At 41.8% G+C, this 23,966-nt stretch overlaps 1 protein-coding gene across 1 annotated transcript; it reads left to right on the top strand.

The window, feature by feature from the left end:
• Window positions 1-595: 595 nt before the first annotated feature.
• Window positions 596-23,793, top strand: gys2 (glycogen synthase 2; the record flags this gene model as incomplete). Its single annotated transcript, XM_083794593.1, has 16 exons — window positions 596-788; window positions 4,939-5,120; window positions 5,697-5,888; window positions 6,562-6,747; window positions 9,009-9,153; window positions 9,857-9,974; window positions 10,760-10,880; window positions 11,591-11,697; window positions 11,900-11,959; window positions 12,644-12,722; window positions 14,652-14,765; window positions 16,442-16,568; window positions 18,301-18,396; window positions 18,598-18,761; window positions 20,777-20,857; window positions 23,605-23,793. Exons 1-16 carry the CDS (start codon window positions 665-667, stop codon window positions 23,791-23,793), a joined length of 2,085 nt encoding a protein of 694 aa, XP_083650719.1. The 5' UTR covers window positions 596-664.
• Between the last annotated feature and the right edge of the window lie 173 nt (window positions 23,794-23,966).

Here is a 23,966-nt window from a genome sequence, read left to right on the forward strand (position 1 = left end):
TATCCTGACTATAGCCTCGGAAACCCAGACGTTTTTATTTACAGCCCAGTCTGAATCACACAACAGGTCATTGTTAAACATTCAGTCAAAGGTTAACAATATAACATCACATATATTGCACTTAAACACTCCTTCATATTACCCACATTGCACCTGAACCTCATGATTACCAAACTGCAACGCTGTCTCCACAGGTGGAACTGGTTAGCTGAGTGGCCAGCCTGACAGGACACAACTCAAATTAATAATGTTATTTTGTGTGTGTGTGCGTGTGTCTCTCAATGATTTCCCTTGTCCCGACTCCCGACAGGCCCTGAGGTCACGAGCATTTCGCAATATGTGTCTACACATGTCATGCAGTTTACCAATGTGCTATCCCAACCGTGAGCGAAAATGGCTCTCAAATCCCTCACCTCGACCTCTTTGGACTTCAGCCTGGTGCTGTCCCCTGCATTATTGCACCTTCTTTGGCACACAGTAGGCCCCAAACCTCATTGCCTCCCATAGTGTTCCTCCTGCCAGGACCTATATAGTCCCTCAGCAGCCAAATAGTGTCATCTATTTCTTTTTTTTAAGCACAGCCCCAGAGCCGTTTAAAAAAAGCTTTTGCTGGAGAATAGGATCGTCTGAGCTGTGCATTGGGAACTGCTGCCAACATCTCAAGATGCCCCTGTCCCGTTCCTTATCCATGACGTCACTGAGTGGGGTGCTGCCCCAGTGGGAGGAGGATGAGCTGCCTGTTGACGACCTGTTGCTGTTTGAGGTGGCATGGGAGGTCACCAACAAAGGTTAGCTTTCCTTTATTATTTATACCAGTGGTTCTCAAAGTGGGGTCCGTCCTGGGACCCCCAGGGGTCCTTGAGGAGGTCCCCAGTCAAGTGATTGATAGTCTAGGATCCAAATTGACCCTTAATTAAGAGTCTGCAACTCTGAGAGTGACTGTAACTCTAAGAACTAAATAAATCTGAATAATTTACTATGTAGCTTGGGGAAGTCAAATGTGGGTCCATGGCCTAATGCATATCAAACTGGGGGTCCTTACACAAAGACGTTTGAGAACCACTGATTTATAGTGATCCTGCTTCACTATAAATTCAGTCATCTGTTAGTAGTTTTGTTTCTGTGTTTCGGTGACACAGAGTTGAGTATTTTACTGGTCTAAAGCATCAATGATGACATTTTCGATGTTTTTCTTGCATGGAATTTGAACGTGCTTTATCATCCAGTGGCTTTTTTTCACTCATGTTTTGCATTTGTGCTTAAACCAAAATCATAACGCAATGAAGAGCAACAGTTAGCCATCTCTCAGAGTATGGTGACTCGTGACCACATGTGGCCTAGCATGTTTATTCTATAGAACTGTATAGTGGTATATGTTTCTATGCACTCTCATGTTATATTATGTGCACAGACTTTGCAACATGAAAGTTGAATGATATTTAAGCACTGCTATTTTTGGTGCAATGCTGTGGAGTCTTTGCCCCTAAATGAGCAAATATTGAAATGCAAGGTAAGTGAAGACAGTATCGTGCCATCTGTTAAATATTAAGCTAAAGATAAGTAGGCCTACAGGACCTGGAGAGTATTAGCTGTCATGTCTACTTATTCAGATACTAATAAGTGGCAGGATTTATCAGACATAATAATAATTATAATAACCATCATAATGATCATAATTCTATTCATTTGTGGATTAATACATGCTTGAAATATATTTGTTCTTATAATGGGTTGAATCTAGAGTTGCAACACTAGCCATTGACAATCCATTCATCCAAACAGAAAAGTCTGAACTGCTTGTATTAAATGAAGTTTGGAAGCACTCGTCGGAAGTCACTCAACGACCCCGCGTACGACCTGTTTCAAATATGCTCACAATGCAGGAAGCAGCAGCACAATGCGTTAATGAAAATGACTGCTTCCAAACCCTAGCCGCAAAATCAAGGATTTTAACCCGCATAATCAAGGACTTTTGCCCACGTTTTTCTGTAGGGTCTATTTTCTGTTCATTGGAGAGACAGGGAGACCCCCTTTACTGAACAAACATAACAATTATTACTATCAGAATATAGTGGTTTAACCTTCAACAAAAACATTTTGTATTAACCAAAAAAGATCACTCAAGCCCAACACTTCGAAATAATTATCACCCGCACAGAATGTCTTGACAGAAAGCACTCATAACATCGTGGATGTTTATGAAACAAACTCTTTGCAGATTGAAAGAAGATAATTCCCTTACAAAACCCTTACAGCTGCAATGTTTAACATTGTTTAATAAACACATCAGACTTTTCTGTTTGGATGAATGGATTGTCAATAGCTGGTGTTGCAACTCTAGATTCAACCCATTATTAAACAAAATCTAGTGTTGCAAATTGTGGCTATCTTGCAAGGTGAACAAATGGCAGCCCACGATCATAAAGAGGCCAGTTTGGTGGAAGTTATGGACATTTCACATCTTCAGCATGTATTTTACATGCACAGCAAAGTTCTTTTGAAATTAACTAAAGTGGACCAACATGCAACAGAAAGGGTCCCCTGTCTCGTCAACTTAAGCTGATTGATTGATTGATTGATTGATTGAAAAATTTATTAACAGTTTTGGAGAATTACAGTACATTTCAAGCACAACTCAATACAAGACTGTTAACTGTGTTCAGTCAGACCACTGAATACAGTCCACTTCAGAGGGGTCTGAGTTCACATGCAGCAGTGGTTCGATCGCAAACCTCAAGGACATCCCAAATTAATAATTATGTATTTGAACACAGACCCACATCTGAAAATATGTTGTGCCAGGGAGTCAGGGACCACCATACAAGATTTGTGTTGTTAAAATGTTTCAAAAGATCTTCCACATTTTCCAAGTGGTTCCATTTGCTGGGGACCGCCTAGGACCCCCTCAATGAGCCCAGGGAGTGACTCCCTGGACCCCACTTTGAGAACAACTGACTGACATAGAGTCCATGTACTTCAGAGGTTGAGGGAGTGCACACACCCACAACCTGCTACTAGCTCTCGTCCATATTAGCGTTAGAAGTTCTCATTCTGTCGCGAGCTAATGTTGCTATCTAATCAATATAGGCATACTCTTCTTCCTTCTAATATCAGAGCATTACATTTGCATACATAACATTTGACGATTTGAGTTTAAAACAGATTATTTTGATTCCGTAGTGTACATTAGGGTTTCTCAAAGTGGGTGCCGTGCCCGTGACGCAAGTCCAGGGGTGCCGCAGAACTTACTTACTTTTATACTTTTTATAATATTTGGAATTCATCAATATCAGTTTAATCCCTTAGAGCCTCTAGACGTAGATAAACACACCTGTGCTGGACTGTAATTGGTGCATTCTTTTTCAAACTACACCAAATCTCTTCACCAAAAACAACAGATCTATGTTGTTCTTTGATGTTTACTTCAAGTATACAGTTAATTTTAATCTGTCCTATAATGGAAATGGACATTGTCTCAAAGTTTTCTTCCTGACATATAGTGAGGGGGGAAATGTAAATATTTTTGTACTGACATATGTAAGGTGCTATAATTCAGGGCTGCCGTGGAAGGCGTGGATGGAAAACTCTATGGTTGTTATATTTGGTCATTGGTTGTGGTTGTGGACGGGCCCAGAGCTTATCTTCTTCTCTGGATGTTTGCTCTTGGCTTTCAACTATTACATACTGTACGTAAGCCAGTGCCAGTCTGATGCAGATCACATATAGAGTTACGTCTTTGTGACTGTGATCATCCTCAAATATTTGTCTTCTTAGAATGTTTTCCATGTGTTTTGGCTACAGTTACACCGCCACTATACAGTGTGAACAAACACGTCTGTGTTTGTATACGCAAGAGTATCACAAACTTCACAACATGATATACAGTCAATGCTTTAGTACAAATGCATAGATATGTGCAGTATGTGCAGTGCAGGTAGTGGGTACTGTGTTTATGAATGTTATATGTCTGTCCTTGCTATTGTCTAGTATATATTGTTACTGCCAGAGCTGTGTATACAAAACACTAGTAAAGTACTGCATGCCTCCTAACAAGGAGGGTGAATGGGTGTAAATTAATGTTCAGTACTGGGATATTGGAATAAAAATAGTGTTCAATAACTTCAATGTGTAGAGTCTATAGTTGCAGTACACAATAAAATCCTCAGCATTCATTTGATTGATAGTTTAGGAACCAAACGGAACCACACAAGTGTGCAAATGGACACGTAATGAACAATGAGGATTGTACCGTGTAGAATGGTCACTGAACCATGTGCTGTTGTCACAATGGACGGTGGGACAGTTGATGACAGTAATCAGTGTGTGTTAGTCACTAAGTCACATTCCATGTAGCGTCAAACTGACAGCTACACCGATGCGACTGTGACACAAGAGTAGGTTATTCAGCCTTCCATTTGGCATCATGCTGACCGCTACCATCCTTTGCCGCCCTAAAGCCTGATTTATGCTTTGGTGACAAAGCAGCAAAGTAGCATATTATGACACTACACTATGCAGATTCAATTGTTCCTTTCTTAGATTAAAATGTTGCTCTTTTCAAATTTGTGGGAACCTTGCTTTCAAAAACATGCATCATTACCAGGCCTCAGGGATATATTTAGGCGAGGCAATTTCAAATCTGATGGTGGTAATTTGCAGAAGACATCATTTTCATTATGAAATTTGTTATGAAGCCATCCTACCAACCAATCTGCAATCTCTCACCTTAGTCACATAGTAGCCTCTGATGCTCTTCAAAATTACGAGGCTTTTCTTTATCGGAGAAATATTAAATGGAATATTCATCATAGTATGACAGTATAGGCTGCGCTGTAATTCTTGCCTTTTATCCATTTGTAAGTCTGAGAGTGAACAAATGGAACTCTCAGGATCAATATAACAATGAGGATTTTACAGAGCATTGGGTGTGTGTTTCAGTCGGGGGAATCTACACGGTGATTCAGACCAAGGCCAAGATAACAGTGGACGAATGGGGGGAGAATTACTACATGATGGGGCCGTACTTCGAACACAACTTCAATACCCAGGTGGAGGCCTGTGAGCCCCCCAACCCTGCCATCAGAAAGGCCATGGACGTACTCATCGACAACGGATGCCAGGTATTGTACTGTATGTGTGCATGTCGTCATGAGCGGGGCAGAGAGCCCAAAAGTTGAGGGATTTCCTCTTGGGTCTGGCGGTGGAATATCGGGCGTTCCATTGGTGCTGTGACCTGGTTCAGGTTAGCTGGTGGGAGAGCTCAAATGGGGAAGGAAGTACTGTCAGAGAAGCTTTTAGGTTTGATTGTTAGATTTGAAGGACAATTTTAATTAAATTATGAGGTCTGCATGCTTGTGCAACGCACACACAGCGGATGATGAATGTAGTAGAATTGTTACCAATTCTTCTAATTATTGGTTGTGCTTCCATTCAGCTTAAACAGTCAGGGTGCCGATTGTGCATGTTGGCTCACTGCATGACTTGTGGCTCTGCTACACTAAATGGAACAGAACAGATAGCAGGCTATTACTCGATTTAGCCACAAGATGGCAGCCACGAACCGTTGAGGGATTTCATGAAAACAAGTCAAAAGTCAAGTTGTCTAGAACTTACTGAACTGTATGTTTTGGACGTTTTGTTTAACAGAAGAAAGTGGGAAAAGAAAATGATAGGCCTATGGTTTGTTTGTGTTACAGGTCCATTGTGGCCGCTGGCTCATTGAAGGCAGCCCCTATGTGATTCTGTTTGACATCGGCTCAGCAGCCTGGAACCTGGACCGCTGGAAAGGGGACCTGTGGGACACTTGTGGCATCGGACTGCCTTTCCACGATCGGGAGGCCAGCGACTCACTCATTCTGGGTTCCCTGGTGGCCTGGTTCTTCAAAGAGGTCAGCTGTTATTTTAGGCTCTACGCATGGCAGCCATATTGGCATGACATGGGGCGACTTGCCTTACATATGTCAGACTGTGTAGCTGTTGTTACTAATGGCTATACATTTCAATGAATGGCCCAATTTCATGCCAGTTCATTTGATTGAGGATTTCCTGTAGCTCTTCAAAAGATAAGTTATCTTCATGCTGATAATAAATATATTATCAGAATTTGTATTACAACAAATTACACTTAATTATTGTTAATTTGTATTGAAAAGAATATACCCTTTTCACAACAACTATGTTCTCCAGGGACCAGGGTTGCTTGAGGGAGGTTCCCAATGGACCCTAATGTAATTCAGCGAGTGTACAAATGCAACCAAATGGACCTGTAATCCATTTGGTTCCATTTGTACAGACAACTCTCAGTTTCAGATCTGCTGTTTGAGAACCCCCCCCCCCCCCCCCACACACACACACACACACACACACACACACACACACACACACACACACTTTGACGCCACTTGAGACAGAGAACCACTGATTCAGAGGAAGCTTCTTTCCACTTAAGCTGTATAATGAGCAGTGTTGGAAGAAGTACTCTCAGTCTTTTACTTAAGTAAAATTATCACTACCCTAAATGCGAGCACTTTTCCCACCACTCCATCGTCTTTCTGTTCGCAGCTAACAGACCAGCTCGGGGACAGCCCCAATGTCATCGGCCACTTCCACGAGTGGCAGGCGGGCGCAGGGCTCATCTTCTGCCGCTCGCGCAAGATCCCCATGGCCACGGTGTTCACCACCCACGCCACGCTGCTGGGGCGCTACCTCTGTGCCGGGAACGTCGACTTCTACAACAACCTGGACAAGGTGAGGACGGAAGGCCCATTCATACTCCAGTTTTAGGTGATGAGGTGACCACCTTTTCGGGCCAGCCTAGTGGTCCGCGGGTCCTGACAGCGTGTCGCGGGTTCGAGTCCCGATCACGACGACCTTTGCTGCATGTCTTCCCCCCATCTCTCTCCCCGTTTCCTGTCAAACCTACTATATATCTATATCAATAAAGGCAAAAAGCCACTCAAATATCGTAAGGTTTAAGGTTCAAGGTTCAAGATATGACACTCTTTGGATAATTATCATCATCAGTTTTCTTGAAACGAGCAACTGGGTCTATGAGAACGAGCCCAAATGAAGTGACTGTAGGTCTACATGAGCACATTAAACCTACAGTGTCTGTGGACAAATGCATACGTATAATTTGGAGAAAACCACTGGTTTAAAACAAGCCCAATATTTATAAGCAACTTTACAGAAAAACAAGCCCAAAGTCGCTTATAATGAGCATACCTGGCAACACTGATTATCATCGTTGACTGGTGGAAACCTTGTAGACTGGTGGAAACCTTGTATTATATGTCCAAATTGTTACTTTTCAAGAAATGAAAAAGAAAAAGCTAGAACCTGTGTTCCAATGAATCCAATAGTTAGTATATAGTCACAAGCTCTTGTCAATACTTTTAATTTGTTCAATATTCCTAATAATTCAATGGTACTTAACCACTTTCTTTCAGTCTTTGTACTGAAAATATCACGGCAATATTCACAGATTTTACTCTACACTAGTGCTATATGACTAAGTAGGGCATTAATATATCTTTTTAAGATAAGAATAATATCTATAAAATCATAAAACGTTGTAATATGGAGATACAAGGTTTCTTGTCATCCTCACTATGCACACTGCACACACAGTCACACAATCAGACTGTTAATTTCATCAACTAAAACTATGGCGACTACCTTTTCTCACTGATGAGAACTGAATAAAAACTAAATAAAAACTAACATATGATGATTAAAATTAGGACTAAATATATTGACAATGTGGTCAACAAATATATTAAATATAAATTATATTAGGGAGGGACTAGTAGAGAAGACATCCAGTAGAACCAGATGACTAAAATATGGCTAAAACGAAATGGAATTTTATTCAAAGGACTTTCACTAAAACTAAATCAGAAATTGCCGTCAAAATCAACACTGCAACCAACCTGACCGCATCCTCGCTAACGCACTTTGCGAGATAGCACTATATTATTGCACCTGTCTGTGTAGGCTATATGTTGACGATGTTGACATTTACGCAATATAGACCTGCTTCAATCGACAAATCCACCATGGGCATAGCTAAGTAATGCCGTGAATAGGTGCAACAGAATTCAGTAACTTACTAGTTAAATACCAAGTAGTTGTTACTACTTATAGGGAGGGACTTTCACTTTACACCATAACTTAGGACTGAACTTGGGTTCAGCTGGTCCTTTTTCACCAAGAAAACAAGGAGGGTGGTTAAAGCCTCATTAACACAGTAAAGTGTTGCATTAGGAAGGCTCAGTCAAGTCGTTTCCATATTTGCTGTTATATTTGTAATTGGGCCTCCTCCTCCGCCTCATAGCCTAAAGGTTGCATCTAAAGGTCACACACTGTGGCTGGATGAGTGATTGGCAGCTGCATGGAGCCGGACCTCGTATAGGAGTGTAACAAGCATCCGTGTCCAGATGAATCGATGCCATCGGTTCTATTTATTCACACTCGCGTGTCATTGCAGTCCGAGTTTCTATTTCCGACTGCCATTCATGTCCAAAACGGTAACTTATCAGGAAATGGGGGGGAGGTGGGGAGACACAACCTCTGTTTCAATAGATCCACTATAGTTATTATTTAGTCACAACAACATACATGTGTACATTTTATTAAAGGAGTCTCCTTTGTATCCATGGGGGGAGTAATCTATAGATTTAATTTTCTTCTTTTGGGTGAACTATCCCTTTAAGACCGGGAAACAAATTTCAGCCATTTGTTATGCTTTGGCTATTAAAAATGGCAGATATACAAGCTCATAGCTTGTAGATCTGCTATTTTTGTGCTATTTAAGTGAAACTTTGAAATAATATATATTTTAAAGCAGTGAGTTATTTTTAACTTAAATCTTTGCTTAAAACTAAATATCATAAGATTTTAGTTGACTAAAACTAAAACCTTTCAGATTAAATCTCATTCAAAAGACTATGACAAAAACTGAAACAGCAATGGTCTGTCAAAATGAACACTGGTGGTGTGTTTTGCAGTTCAACGTTGACAAGGAAGCGGGCGAGAGGCAGATCTACCATCGCTACTGTCTGGAGAGATCGGCCGTCCATTGTGCACACGTCTTCACCACCGTGTCGCAGATCACTGCCGTGGAGGCCACACACATGCTGCACAGGAAGGCAGGTATGTGGGGAACCATTTGAGTGCCACACACATGCTGGCCAGGAGCGTCATTCTAAATCCTACACAGGTTGTGCTTATAACCACACCCCACTTCTGTGGCCAACGCAGAAGCGCCTCTCGGCCTCTCGCCTATACAACAACTGCAGAGTAGACCTAAATATATAACTCTATGGACTAGACCAAGATGGAGGCCCGTCTCAAGCGAACTTGAGCCACGTGAGACACCACCGGCTCTGGGGCAAATACTCTCAAGAGAGCCACAGAGTGGATGTTCGGGTTCTGTGATTGGTCAGTAGTCACTTGAGTGGCAGCGTGGCGTAGCTTCCGGCACACTTACTCATTTGTTCCTAGCGCACTTCCGCCCTCCCGTTGACACACATGGCTCCAACATAGGTGAACGACACATAGGCGGACACATAGGCGGACACATAGGCGGACACGGACATTGCTGTTCCTTGGAGTGGTTGCACCACTCAGAAAAGAAAATAATAAAATCATGCAGAGAATTGGAATATCCTATATTTGAAAAAATAAATAAAAAAATAGCAACCCAAATCTTGTTTAGGGTCCCTAACAAAATATTTTCAAATGGGAGCCTGTGGAAAAAGACATATATTGTGTATATAGAATACACAATGGAAATATTGTAACCCGTCCACTACACTGTCATTAAGTATGTTCCCTGGCTGTGTGAATGCTCCAGATGTAGTAACCCCCAACGGGCTGAACGTGAAGAAGTTCTCCGCTGTGCACGAGTTCCAGAACCTCCACTCCACCAACAAGAACCACATCCAGGAGTTCATCAGAGGACACTTCTACGGGTCAGTGCATGGGGCTTATACCGAATGAGTGTTTAGATTTTGTTAGTTTAGTCTTTTGAATCAAATGTACTTTTAGCCATATTTTAGTCATCTGAAAAGCTTAAAGGGATATTTCACTTTGAAATGAACACCCCAGGCGGTTTTTAAGTTACTTGATTCAGTAATTAGATATTTGATATTCATTTTAGCTGCCCCGCCCCCTTCCTATACAAAAATGGTGTCTTCCAAAACATGAGGCGGCCGTGATTTTTCATTTACTGTTCTTATTTATTTTTTATATTTATTTTAGAAAAGAACCTCCTCCAGGAGGAGGCCGGAAGAGACAAAAACAAAAAACAACAAAAAAAGATTTGGGTTAAAAGATATTAGCTTTAACAAAACATATCTCTGCTGTCGGGAAGAAACCACCTAACTCAAAAATAATATTTTTTCAGGAAAAGCCTCATCAAAGTTGGTGCTGTGACTTTATATTGTCAATTACTTGCATGAGAGGGAGATATGTGGTGGAGTTACTTCTAGTTACAATGGAGTTAAGAGGTTTTGTCCAAAGCGCTTTTTACTATTCGTTGGTTCAATATTTCTTTAACCAACACACAGATGTAAAGGGCGTTCAATAGCACTGATTAATGCAAATAAATAAATAAAAACCTAACGATATATTATATTCAAAGATTTGCAAAAATATTCACTTTGAAAAAAACAAAACAGATCCACAAGTTATAACACAGCTCTCAGATGCATTTGCGGTTGTAATGGGTCTCTAACCGGTGATGTTTCTCCTGTAGCCACCTGGACTTCGACCTGGAGAAAACCCTCTACTTCTTCATTGCTGGACGTTATGAGTTCTCCAACAAGGGAGCAGATCTTTTCCTAGAGTCACTGTCCAGACTCAACTACCTGCTCAGGGTAAGAATTAAGAGCCCTGGCTTCCATCCGCATTTTACACCTGAAGTTTTACACAAAAAACTAAGCATCAACTCCTTTTCTTTTTGTTTTAACCGTTAACGCAACAAGAAAGGATGCTTAGTTAAGTTGAGTCATTAACCTGAGGCCAATTCTACAAATGCCTTCTAAATCAGTAGTTTCGCACACTGTTAGAATGGCACACACACACACACACACACACACACACGCACACGCACACGCACACGCACACGCACACGCACACGCACACGCACACGCACACGCACACGCACACGCACACACACACACACACACACACACACACTCACACTCACACTCACACTCACACACACACACACACACACACACACACACACACACACCTTTTCCGGAGTTGTTTCTCTGTCTGCCTCTCTTAATTATTTATATTTATATTTCTATAGGTTTATTTTTAAGGGAAAGCACATTAATTAACTACACATACAATGCAATGTAAATATGTCGGATTTAGCAAGGATGCTAATTTCCATCCGTAGTCCCCAAACAGAAAATGGGCAACAAAACAAAAAGAGCACTGTGACGCATATAAACATTACCAAGGGGGTACTGTACAAGCAAGAGAGAAAAAACAACAGTAAAAATGCCAATTAATGACCTAGAATACGAGATACAAAATGCCAAGACACTAACGAACTAACTGACTTGTCTTTCAGATGCATAGGAGTGATGTGACAGTGGTAGTATTCTTGATCATGCCTGCGAAAACCAACAACTTTAATGTGGAGACACTGAAGGGACAGGCAGTACGCAAACAACTGTGGTACGCTAACAGAGCCATGGGGAACGCAGTTTCACTGTAACATGTTTTAGGCAGAGAGAGTACAGACTTGAAATGGCCACGGTTTTCGAAGCACTAGTAAAGCTCACAGCTTGTAGTATAGATACATTTCTTGTGTAAAACAATATATGATACTGTATATTATTATATTATGTGAGGTGAATTGTCTTTCTGTCACTCACAGCGATACGGCTCACACTGTGAAGGATAAGTTCGGGAAAAGGCTGTATGATGCATTGTTAAAGTAAGTATCTTATACAGTATCATGGAAAAAGCTGTATGATGCATTGTTACACTAAGTATTTTATACAGTATCATTGTACTCAAATTCACTGACTGATCCCAGGCCCTGCATGACCGGTTCTTAGTAGAGCAACAATAAAGTGTCAATATGACAAATATACAGTGGTGGAAAAAGGGAGGGACTAGTGGAGAATAGATCCAGTAGAACTAAAGGACAAGTGTTTTATTTATTTATTTTGGGAATTTTTATGCCTTCATTATAGATGACACTGATGCTGACAGGAGGAGAGACAGATGGGGGAGAGACACGCAGCTAAGACCGTTGTGATCGGAACTCGAACCCGCGACGTCAGGCTACTAGGTGCCTGAACCACTATATGCCAGCGGTCCAGGCCTTTATGTTTAATTGCGCTCGGATGTTGCGCTCTGAAAATAGCAGATCTACAAGCTCACAGCTTGTATATAGTAATAGCTATTGTGAGCTATTTTCAGCATGCAACCATTACAACCATTATGTCGCCACCAAGGCCGGCCAAAATAGAAAATCACACAACTAAAGCTAGACTAAAATTAAATCATTTCAGATAACTAAAATATGACTAAAACTAAATTTGCTGTCATACTGTAATATAAATATAGGTGTGGTCTACAGTTTAACTGTATGTATTGTTTGTCCTGTCTTCAGAGGAGACATCCCTGATATGAACACCATTCTGGACCGAGATGATTTCACCATTATGAAAAGAGCCATCTACGCCACTCAGGTACAGGACAACACTCCTATTCCTATACTATGAACCACAGAAAACATAGCTTCGTATGTGTCAGTGTGAGATAATTGTAAAGCCCAAACCAAACCTTACCAACGATTCGCCATGCAAATCCTTGCAACATGCAACTAAGTTGCAACCATTATCCCCAATGGCAGTTAGCAAGGAGTTACATTGGTGAAGTCTGGGCTTAAAATAGATTAGATTTATTACATGCTATAAAAAGAAGGAAATCACATTAACGCGCCGTATACTTATTGACTGACTGTGTAGGATCTTCACAGTAGTTGAGAACATAACTGACCTGCCGTTGTAGATCAATGGTCAATGAAATGGAACGAGAAAAACAATATCCCAAAACGAGAAGAAGAGGCCTCTGGCACGTACAGTATACTCCCATATCGGCTCCTATTTTTGTGAATGGAGAATCAATGCACTGCAGGATCAATGTGGCTCTTAGTGGTGATAAATTGTGAATGGGACGATGGGGGGGGGATTCCCTCTTGAATGGACGTCAGAGATGTGTCCGCGCTCGGGGTGAGTTATTTAACGTCTTCAGCACCAGACCACGGGTCAATAGATTGGGAGCGTTGCTGGGGGAGTGATGTATGCACTCTTGTGTTTAATAGCGGCCTCGTGAGCAAGTCGCGCCCAATGAAGCGGACGCTCTTTTCATGAGATGAAATTATGCAGACGCCGATATTTCAGAGGTCGGAAATGGAGGGCTGAGTGATATTGACCACAAGTGTGTAGGGGAGAGAGAGCAGGGTTCTGTAAGAGTCTGATTGGTTGGGAAAAACTCTAGCTATCTCCCCCCCCCCCCCCCCCTTTGTCATTTTTCAATTGCGTCCCCCGTTATTTCTATTTCCATTAGTGTCTCACGCTGAAAAGCCTTGTTTATTTCACACGCCGTTTAATGACCAATGGGAAATTGCACTCACCCCGCAAAAGTTCTTCCTCACATTACAACTGCGGTGACAAATGGCTTTGGAGCTGAATTCCTGTCTACAGAGGACACGTCGTATGAATAACTTGCCTACTTTCACCCTGGCGTCGCTTTTCTGGGCATGACACCTTTTAAAATGTTTCTAAAATAGCACAATGATAACTCATGACGAGTTGTGAGCTTGCAGAACGGTTATTTTCATGTGACATTGTCATACAGCAAAGTATAAAATAGTATTAGAAACTGCGACAGTACAGTGGAGACATTGGAGGGTCGTATTATAATCGGGGACTAGTCTATTTGACATTCCATGTAGACTGTAGTCCGACTGCCAACAGGCTTCTTTTGTTTAAAGTCTTTTTTTATTGGTCTAAAATATGGTCTGTATACATTCATGAATCCACATGCTGACCGGCTGTCTTTTTATAGGGCTTTATATGTGACCCTAGCATTAACATCCTATATAAGGCAAACATGTCATACGTTCCTTATGCTTTAAGTAGCATGTGACATTTTTGCCTTATATATAGCCTATAGGATGTTAATGGTAGGGTCACATATATACCCCTATAAATATTGCTCAATACCGGTTGCTACGTCATGGATCAGTGGTTAAGGATTCATAACAGATGAATCCTTATGAGCTTTAGGTAAATGCAGTGGTGGCTTGGCCAGAGAGGCCGTCCTGGAATTGGCAAGGTTGTCGGTTTGAAACTCTGCTCGCCCAGTGCCCATGTCCACGAGCTGGACACACGACGCCTAACATTTCACCAATTAATTCGCCTGATAATTCATTTGACTCTGAAAGTATAAAAGTTCACCAGTTTGATAGGGTCCGTTTTTAAACTTTTTTTTAAAGAATGTAATGAACACCCTGTATTTTATTGTGCATTGGCCCAGGGAGTTCCAATAAAGGTACAGTTATTCACCACGTAACTCACTCGTCTCTTTCTCTTTACGCACGTACGCACGCACAGAGACACAGTCTTCCTCCAGTGACCACTCATAACATGTTGGAGGACTCGACCGACCCCATCCTGGCCAATGTGCGACGCATCGGCCTCTTCAACGCAAGGACGGACCGCGTTAAGGTACCATGCACATGCAAAGCACCCGCTGTGACTATTCATCGTGATTGGGTTGTCTGATCATCATTCACGTTCCCTCATAAGCCTGATTTATACTTCTTCATATGATGGTGTCGCCAGGGTTGTAATCAGAGTAAAAAAAAGACGTAACTGTAACGTCTTAGAGTACATTTTAAAATGTGTAATCTGGATTACAGTAACGGGGGTGTTGTAACGGGGGTTACATGAGGATTACATTCTCCCCTTCCCCTCATTAATTTTACAAACAAGTTATAAATTATTATAACACCAAACGGAATGGATTGCGCGCACCTCTCTGACTCTGTGTAAAATCCTCACAGTGGAGGCTGCTGCTGGCGGTGTTGCCAATTTGCGAGAGAAATAAGCAACCAGGTCTATAAAAACAAGCCCAAAAGAAGCGACTATAAAAGGCCACACGAGCACTTCAAAGCTATATATATCGTCCATTAAACAATGTGCATATTTATATATGTTGGCTATTTGAAAATAGACAATCTACAAGCTCACAACCATTCTACCATTATTTACAAGCAACTTCAGAAAAATAAGCCCAATGTGGCTTATAATAATCAGACCAGGCAACACTGCAGAGATACTAGATAGGAGATCATAATTATGATATATTGGATTAGGGATAAATAATGGGTAGCGCAGTCTTCTCTTTTAGGTCAAATACAATGAGGCTTTTTATTTAAAGAGTAGCCTACGGGGTATAAATATAATTGTATAGGGCTGAGTTATTTGTAGACTATATAAATTAGTCTTTACTGTCTAGTCAATGTTTTAAACTCATGCCATGTCTATCTAAATGAGTGTCAGCCAGGAATGTCAAAAATAGTTTTTATTTGCCACTTTGACCACACATGGATGAAGTTGTTGGTTGTCAAAGTTGTTGGTTGTCAAAGTTGTTGGTTGTTGTCAATCAAACAATCAAAATGGTTCTGTAGGTCAAGATGCATTTTTCTTATGATCTGTTATAAGTTGACACAATGACTCTACAGTAATGTAACTGTTCAGAGAGGTCAAATTCTTAACAAAGAAATGACCTTAACCATATTTCAGTTGTCCTTATCTTAATTTCATAGGCTCAACATTCTTGTCTATCAATGGTAAAACTTGTATTATCTAATTAAATTGAGTTTTACTTAAAAGTAATCGAAAAGTAACTGAAAGTAACTTGTAGTTACTTTTTAAATGGAGTAATCGGGATTACGTTACTGACTAAATTTTTTAGCAAGTAACTTGTAACTGTAGGGGATTCCTTTTTAAAAGTAACCCTCCCAACCCTGGGTGTCGCGTAACCCTATGGCTATGTTCTTGTGTATGCATTTTAGTAGCACTTAGTAGCAATTCTGACTACCTTTATTCACAATAAAATAGCCAATTTACAACCTCAACACCATCAAGGCCCGCCAAACTAAATCAATTGTAGATTTAGTCAACTAAAATCTTATGGTATTTAGTCGACTAGACTAAAACGAAAACATTTCAAATGCCAGTCGACAAGCACACAACGCGTCGCAAGCGTGTAGATCTGCTATTTTAAGAGCACAACACCGGAGCGCAACCAAGCTTAGTTTTTATTTTGTGTTCGTCAGTGAAAAAAGGTAGTCGACAATTTTTTGTCATGGTTTCCATCTCCTCTCCTCCTCTTTTAGATCATCTTCCACCCTGAGTTCCTGTCCTCCACTAGCCCCCTGCTGCCCATGGACTACGAGGAGTTTGTCCGCGGCTGTCATCTCGGAGTGTTCCCTTCCTACTATGAGCCCTGGGGATACACACCAGGTGGCCCCGACAAACCACACAACACACTCACACGTTTTGTCATCTTGCAGTTCAGTCAGGACAACGCAAGAATGGATGGAATATATATTTATTGAATATAAGATGAGTAATACATTTATTATGGTTTGGCGATGTATTGGATCTGCTTTTTAGGTACTCAGATCAAGCGCATCAGTCCCGACCATAGGGACTCTGAATCCCCCGTACCTAAACAGTAGATCCAAAACGACAGGTGGTAGCTGGGGTGGAGGTGGGTGAGCAGCAGGTTTGTATACAGCGGCACGCTGATACAGCAGCAGCAAGCAAGCAAGAAGGCAGAGGAATGCAAACCTCCGGTTAAAATAGCCGGTATGAAGATGGAGTGAGTGTGTGATTGGCTGAGTGAATCATGTGAATGGGAGCGTGATGCTGAGGCAGCCGTCAGCAACTGCAGTCAGGTTCCCTGACTGAACTTGCTCTGCGCATGTCTACGACAGGCACAAATGCTCATATCTGCTATTTTTGGAACACAGCCGAGTATAAGGCAGGCATTTCAACGCCAATACGACCCGCCAAAATACATTTTAGTCGACTAAATCAATTGTGATATTTAGTAATTGAATTTTGGAGATATGTCTGATTTGTCTGTTGTCGTGAGAGACGACAACAACAACACATATCAATGTTTTATTTGAAACCACAAATTACGTTCCAATGAGAAGTGAGTCGAATACCACAACAGGTGGACAACAAATGAGCTTAAAGCAGTTTATATGTTAAATCTTATTTTAAATTGACATTTATTTTATAAATCGGGACCAAACCCATATGATATTTTTAATTACTAGAGCGGTGCACATTGAGCACTGGCATACTTGGAACGATGCAAGTTGGAAATGCATGCTCCGCCTTCGACACCGTACTCACTGTCAATCATTAACATAATATTGTAGCTTTTAAGCGTACTGACGGCACCTCGTCTTCCACAGCTAGGATATGTGTCACAGCTGAAACGGAGCAGTATTTTACTGTAGCGGTCTGTCCATGAAGACCATTTACAGTACAGTGTATTTATGTTATGTACACAACCAAACGTCTTCCAAATATTAGGACAGTAGAGTCTACATATATTGTACACCAGGTCGATGACATTTGTAAGTAGTGAGACTTTGATATTTTAAATAGAAAAGTCCTGCTTCATCCACAAGTTAAACGCACAGCCAACTTCTAAGTTCCAGGGGGTGCACAACTAAATCAGTGGTTCTCAACTAGTGGTCTGGGGACCACCAGTGTAAATTGAAACCACATTTTGGTTTAATGTTACGCTCCCAAGAGTTAAATTATTGTTAAACATCTGTCGAATAATTATCATTTTGATCATTTGCCTGTTATCTCTCCTATGGTGCCTCATCAATACAGCATGTAAATGGGTCTGTGGCTCAAATGCCGAATAAATAATGGACCTTGATGTGAAAAGGGTTGAAAACCACTGAGCTAAATGATTGATACCTGGGAACCAAATGCCTCCTTACACCGATGGTTTTACAGTGTAGGTTGGTGTCCCAGACTCCGAGATACTGTAGATCATGTATTGATTGGTACATGACACACACACACACACACACACACACACACACACACACACACACACACACACACACACACACACACACACACACACACACACACACACACACACACACACACACACACACACACACAGTTGATTTATTTTATTGTCTTCCTTTCCCAGGTGAGTGCACGGTGATGGGCATTCCCAGCGTCACCACCAACCTCTCAGGATTCGGCTGCTTTATGGAGGAGCATGTCTCAGATCCCAGTGCCTATGGTATGCACACGGACGGATAGACAGACAGACAGACGGACAGTCTCTCTCCTCTGTTAGATAGTATATTGTTTTTGACAGATGCTAGGTTCCTGGTTTACCTGCCATCCTAGTTTCTTGATGCAATATCTCTGATGCTATGTCACTGTATATTCCCACTTGTCGTGATACCCCCCCCCCCCCCACACACACACACACACACAGGTATTTACATAGTGGACCGGCGGTTCCGTTCGGCCGACGAGTCGTGCAATCAGCTGACCCAGTTCATGTTCAGCTTCTGCCAGCAGTCTCGGCGCCAGCGGATCATCCAGCGGAACCGCACCGAGCGGCTGTCCGACCTGCTGGACTGGAGATACCTGGGTCGGGTCAGTATCTCATGCCGCCACTCCAGCGCCACTGCATGTGTACACGACACACGACAGTGTGACCCGCAGTCTGTAGTACGACGGTGTCGTTGCGTACCAAATAGAACTGATCTACTACAACATGTAATGATACAGCCTAGTGTAGATCGAGGTATTTTTTGTGTATAGTCTGTACGACCTGTGGATGTTTAGAACAAGCTAACCCTGAGGGCTCCTTACTGGAAGTGTGACGGACGGACAGGTTTGGTTCCTTACTGGAGGTGTGACGGACGGACAGGTTTTGCATGTTTTCATAGTTCAGTCAGACAACTCAAGAAGGATGTAATATATATATTTATTGAATATAAGATAAGCAATCAAATATATTTATTATGGTTTGGTGATGTAATGGATCTGCTTTTTAGGTACTCAGATCAAGCGCATCAGTCCCGACCATAGGGACTCCGAATCCCCCGTACCTAAACAGTAGATCCAAAACGACAGGTGGTAGCTGGGGTGGAGGTGGGTGAGCACTTGTATGCAGCAGCGCGCAGGTATACAGTATAGCAGCAGCAAGCAAGCAAGCAGGAGGAGGAATGCAAAACCTCCGGTTAAAGTAGCCGATATGAGATGGAGTTAGTGTGTGATTGAATCATGTGGATGAGAGCCTGATGCTGCGGCGGCCCAATTAACGGCCAGCGCGACTGAACTGAGGTTCCCTGACTGAACTTGTTCTGCGCATGTCTACGACAGGCACAAATGCTCATTAATCTGTGACCTACAGTCGCAATCAATACTGAAATATAGAAATACTCTATAAAAGTCCGGAGTTCAGAATTTACTTGAGTAAAAGTACAACAGTAACTGGTGTTGTGCTGTATCTGGGTACACAGGATAATACGCAGGGAGAAGATATGTACCTGGTCAAAGTGTTATTGGCGGCTAGTAAAAAAGCTATTACAAGACTATGGTACAAACCAGAACCCCCAGCTTGTGAGATGTGGCTGAGCATTGTGGAGGAGATATTTGTAATGGAGAAACGAACCCATGTATTGAGGGTTGAGGCTATAAGAGGAACTATTCGTTGAAAAATGGGAGAAATGGACTGATTATAGAGATCAACAAAACGGCACCAATGTTAATAATGATGGACATTCATAAATGGACTGTATGTTGTATGTTGTGTGTTGTATACTGGTGATGTATCTGAACCCTTGCATTGTAACTGTCATTTTTTGTTTTGCTGCAAATAAAAACTAAGTAAAAAAAAAGAAAAGTACAACAGTAAAGTGTACAAAATGTACTTAAAGTACCAAAAGTAGAAAGTACTCATTATGCAGCATGTCTCATTTCACGTTTTCATATAAAACTCTTAGCCGATCTACAAGCTCACAGTGCGTCGCAGACTCATACTACAAAATTGGACTTAAGTACAGTACTTAAGTAAATGAAAATGTTAATTTCCACCACTGCAAGTGTCCTGTTCTACCAGAAATGAGATTAATGAATATTGCTGCTCCAATGCGATGCTGCCGATCATATCCCTCTGGAAACATGTTTTCGGTTGTGGTGATGTGTTCATGATTATTCATAGCATAGGATAGCGTAAAAACAATATCACTTTTTACAGCTTTTAAAGTTGCAATCCATAACTTGTATGTGCTACCTGGGATCGCATGAGAGACCACATTTCTATGAATCATAGGGAGATATTTGCTCTCATGAGCGTCAGGCAGTACTACTTGTCGACCAGTAGGTGTTCTCCCAGACACCAGGGTCTAAATGTCTCAACGGAAGAGTATGGACACCACATCCAACCACTGCAGGCCTAATAGTTATATTGTATTAGATTGGTTAAGATGTTTTACTCATTAAAATAGGTTCCGTATTGCAGCTTTAAATGATCTTAAAGGCATAATGAATAGGGAATGGTACATTCATTGGGTTATAAATGAGACACACCTGGTTTTCTTGGTGTCTAACGCTTGTGTTTTCAATGTTGTTTCATGATTGATCCATCGGCTTGTGATTGACAGTTCTACATACACGCCCGCCGCCTGGCCCTCAGCAGAGCTTTCCCAGACAAGTTCAAGACGGACCCCATGGCACAGTACACGGTACAGAGCACAGTGTGTTACCAGTTACCACTCCCATGACACAGTACACGGTACAGAGCACAGTGTGTTACCAGTTTAATACCAAAACGTACCACTCCCATCCCATGACACAGTACACGGTACAGAGCACAGTGTGTTACCAGTTTAATACCAAAACGTACCACTCCCATCCCATGACACAGTACACGGTACAGAGCACAGTGTGTTACCAGTTTAATACCAAAACTTACCACTCCCATGACACAGTACATGGTACAGAGCAGAGAGTGGAATGCATCTGTGTTATCCATTATTTTATATGTTGGTTATTAAAATAATTGCATACAATTTACAATTTAGGCATTTAGCAGACGCTCTTAATCCAGAGCGACTTACATTTAAGCAAGAACAAAGCATGGGAATACATCACATAAAAAGCATTTATCATGAAACATGCGTAAGCTAAGAAAGTAACAGTGGAATATTTATATAGTGAAACTATACATACACTATACATATAAACTATACATCTTTACTACTATGCTATATATGTGTACTATGGCGTGCTATGACTACATACAATACAATTACAGTGCTGTCTACATAACATGCTATAAGTCTGTATCAAATGCTATATAATCCAACAGAAATGCTATCTAAGGGTTTAGGGTAAGTGCTAAGGGCCATGATGGAGTCTGAAAAGGTGGGTTTTCAGGCTACGGCGGAAGATTGGGAGTGATGCTGCAGTTCTGACTGCAATGGGAAGTGCATTCCACAGTTTTGGAGCCAGAAGGGAGAAGAGTTTGGGACGTGTGGAGCGTTGTCCCGGCGTTTTTAGTGAGGGTACTTCCAGCTTCCCTGCGTTGGCTGATCTGAGTGCGCGGGAGGGTTTGTAGGGTTCAATCATACTTGTAAGATATGGGGGAGCCATACCTTTGGTTGCTTTGAATGCCAGCATCAGAGTTTTGTATTCTGTATTCTGCATTATACTATATATAGTGTAATGCAAGCTTTTTAAAACAAGAATGAATCACAACGTGATATAATTTCAGGTGTAAGAAGCGCTGTCTCCGTTGTGTTCTGCCCCCCCCCCCCCCCCCCCATATTAGTAATATCAGAGCCATCTAGTAGAAGAGTTGCGATATTGAGGGGGCAGAAACCGAGCGCTCGAGCGCTGTTCATGCAGCCTGAAAAGGGACAAATAGCCGCCATTGGAGTGGCCCCATGAAGTGAACGGAGTTGTCAGAACTCTGTCTTACTCTATGGCTCTGATCACGACTAGGTGGCGAACTAGGTGTCGTCTACATTTAATGGGTAGATGTTAGTCAGGTTTTCACCTGACAAAAATCTCAAATGTTCGGAAAGTGTTGAATAACTTTGCTTTCTTTTATTTGGGTTCCCCGTGCCACAAAATATATATTATTAGTCATATGAGAAGTATAAAGTGTGTGTGCATGAACATGGGGGCTTTAAACTACGTTAGGGTCCGCGATAACCATCATCATCCTGACCTATTAACAGGGCTTTAATTGACAGCGTAACATTTGGATGAGTGACAGACTTCTGATTCAGATCCCTGTTAAACGGCAGGGGAAATGCATACGTTGTCTCGCATACTTCTGCATTGCAGGGAATAAGTATGTTGTCTCTCATACTGAGGTTGTCAATGAGCAATGTCTGTTTCTCAAATTCTACTATATAAAAGCGTAGTAATACGAAATCAAAATCAGTTCACATTAAAGACATTACATTAAAGTTTTTTTTAACCTGGGCATTTCCCAGAGTATAATTTGTCAGTGTTTCTTATTCCTTGTATTATAATTTTTTTTACCTTGCTTGTTTGGTTACATTAAAGGCTGAGATACACTTTTTGTTCACGGCACACCATTGATATTAAATATTGATGATGATAGTTAAATAGAATCGTTTAAATCCGAAGGTACATCATGTAGTTGGCCTTTGGGTGTTTTAATATTGTCTAATATGGCCCCCTTGGAAAAAGGTTTGGACACCCCTTGGTTAGGGGATATTGCATTTGTGTGGGAGTCAATATTTAAAACGTATGCCTGGTACGCGATGAGCAACCGTGCCTCCTTTCTCTCTCTCTTGAAAATGTTCTCTTTGGTCCAAAATACAGCAGCAAGAGAAGACCTGTTGTAGTACTGGTCAATTTCGTATACGGATCTGTTAAGTTGTCAATTTGGAAAACGAGGAGGAATAAGGTGCATGGTTTGGGGTCAGTTGACACCCTATTGATGATTCCCTGTTGATGGCAACAGGGATAATGGCAGCTCGCATTAAAGTAGAAAAGGCCTATTATAGTCTGGTGGGGGACATTGGGGGGTTTCTACAGGTGTGGTGTGTAGGAGAGGCATTATGCACAGTCACTATTGATGGCACCTTACAAATTGCAAGAAAGGTGCAGGGTTTGGGGTCAGTTGATCCCCTGTTGATGGCAACGGGGATAATGGCAGCTCGCATTAAAGTAGAAAAGGCCTATTACAGTCTGGTGGGGGACATTAGGGGGTTTCTACAGGTGTGTAGGAGAGGCATTATGCACAGTCACTATTGATGGCACCTTACAAATTGCTTTTTTTGTTTTTTAAAGGAAAAAAAGAAAAAAAAAAATATTTCACTTCTGTGTTTTTAAATCTCTAATATTTTATAGGCACTCTGTGGCTATAATCATCTGACTGTCATGTTCATCATGTACTGGAAAAAGATTGAATAAAGGTCTTGAAAATCAATCTCTTCACTTGCGTCCACAGACGGAGGGCTTCCGCTACCCCCGGCCCTACTCCGTGCCCCCCTCCCCCTCGGCCTCGGTCCACTCCACCCCGCACCACAGCGACGACGAGGAGGAGTCCTACGACGAGGACGAGGAGGCGGAGAGGGACAGGCTGAACATCAAGTCTCCCGTCACGAAGACAAGCTGCCCGGAAGAGGCGGGCAACTGAGCCGGACGAGCCGTAGTCAGGCAGGTACACGTGTGTACCGTACGTACACCCCACCTGCATCTCTCTGGGCATTTTGCAGAACACACTGTACCTCTGAGGCGTGTACAAATGGAACCATTATGGTTATTTGGTTCCATTTGTACACTTCACAGAGTGAAATAAACACTGAGGGT

The sequence above is a fragment of the Protomyctophum parallelum genome, assembly GCF_964188405.1.
Source record: "Protomyctophum parallelum genome assembly, chromosome: 22".
In the NCBI taxonomy this organism is placed as follows: Eukaryota; Metazoa; Chordata; class Actinopteri; order Myctophiformes; family Myctophidae; genus Protomyctophum; species Protomyctophum parallelum.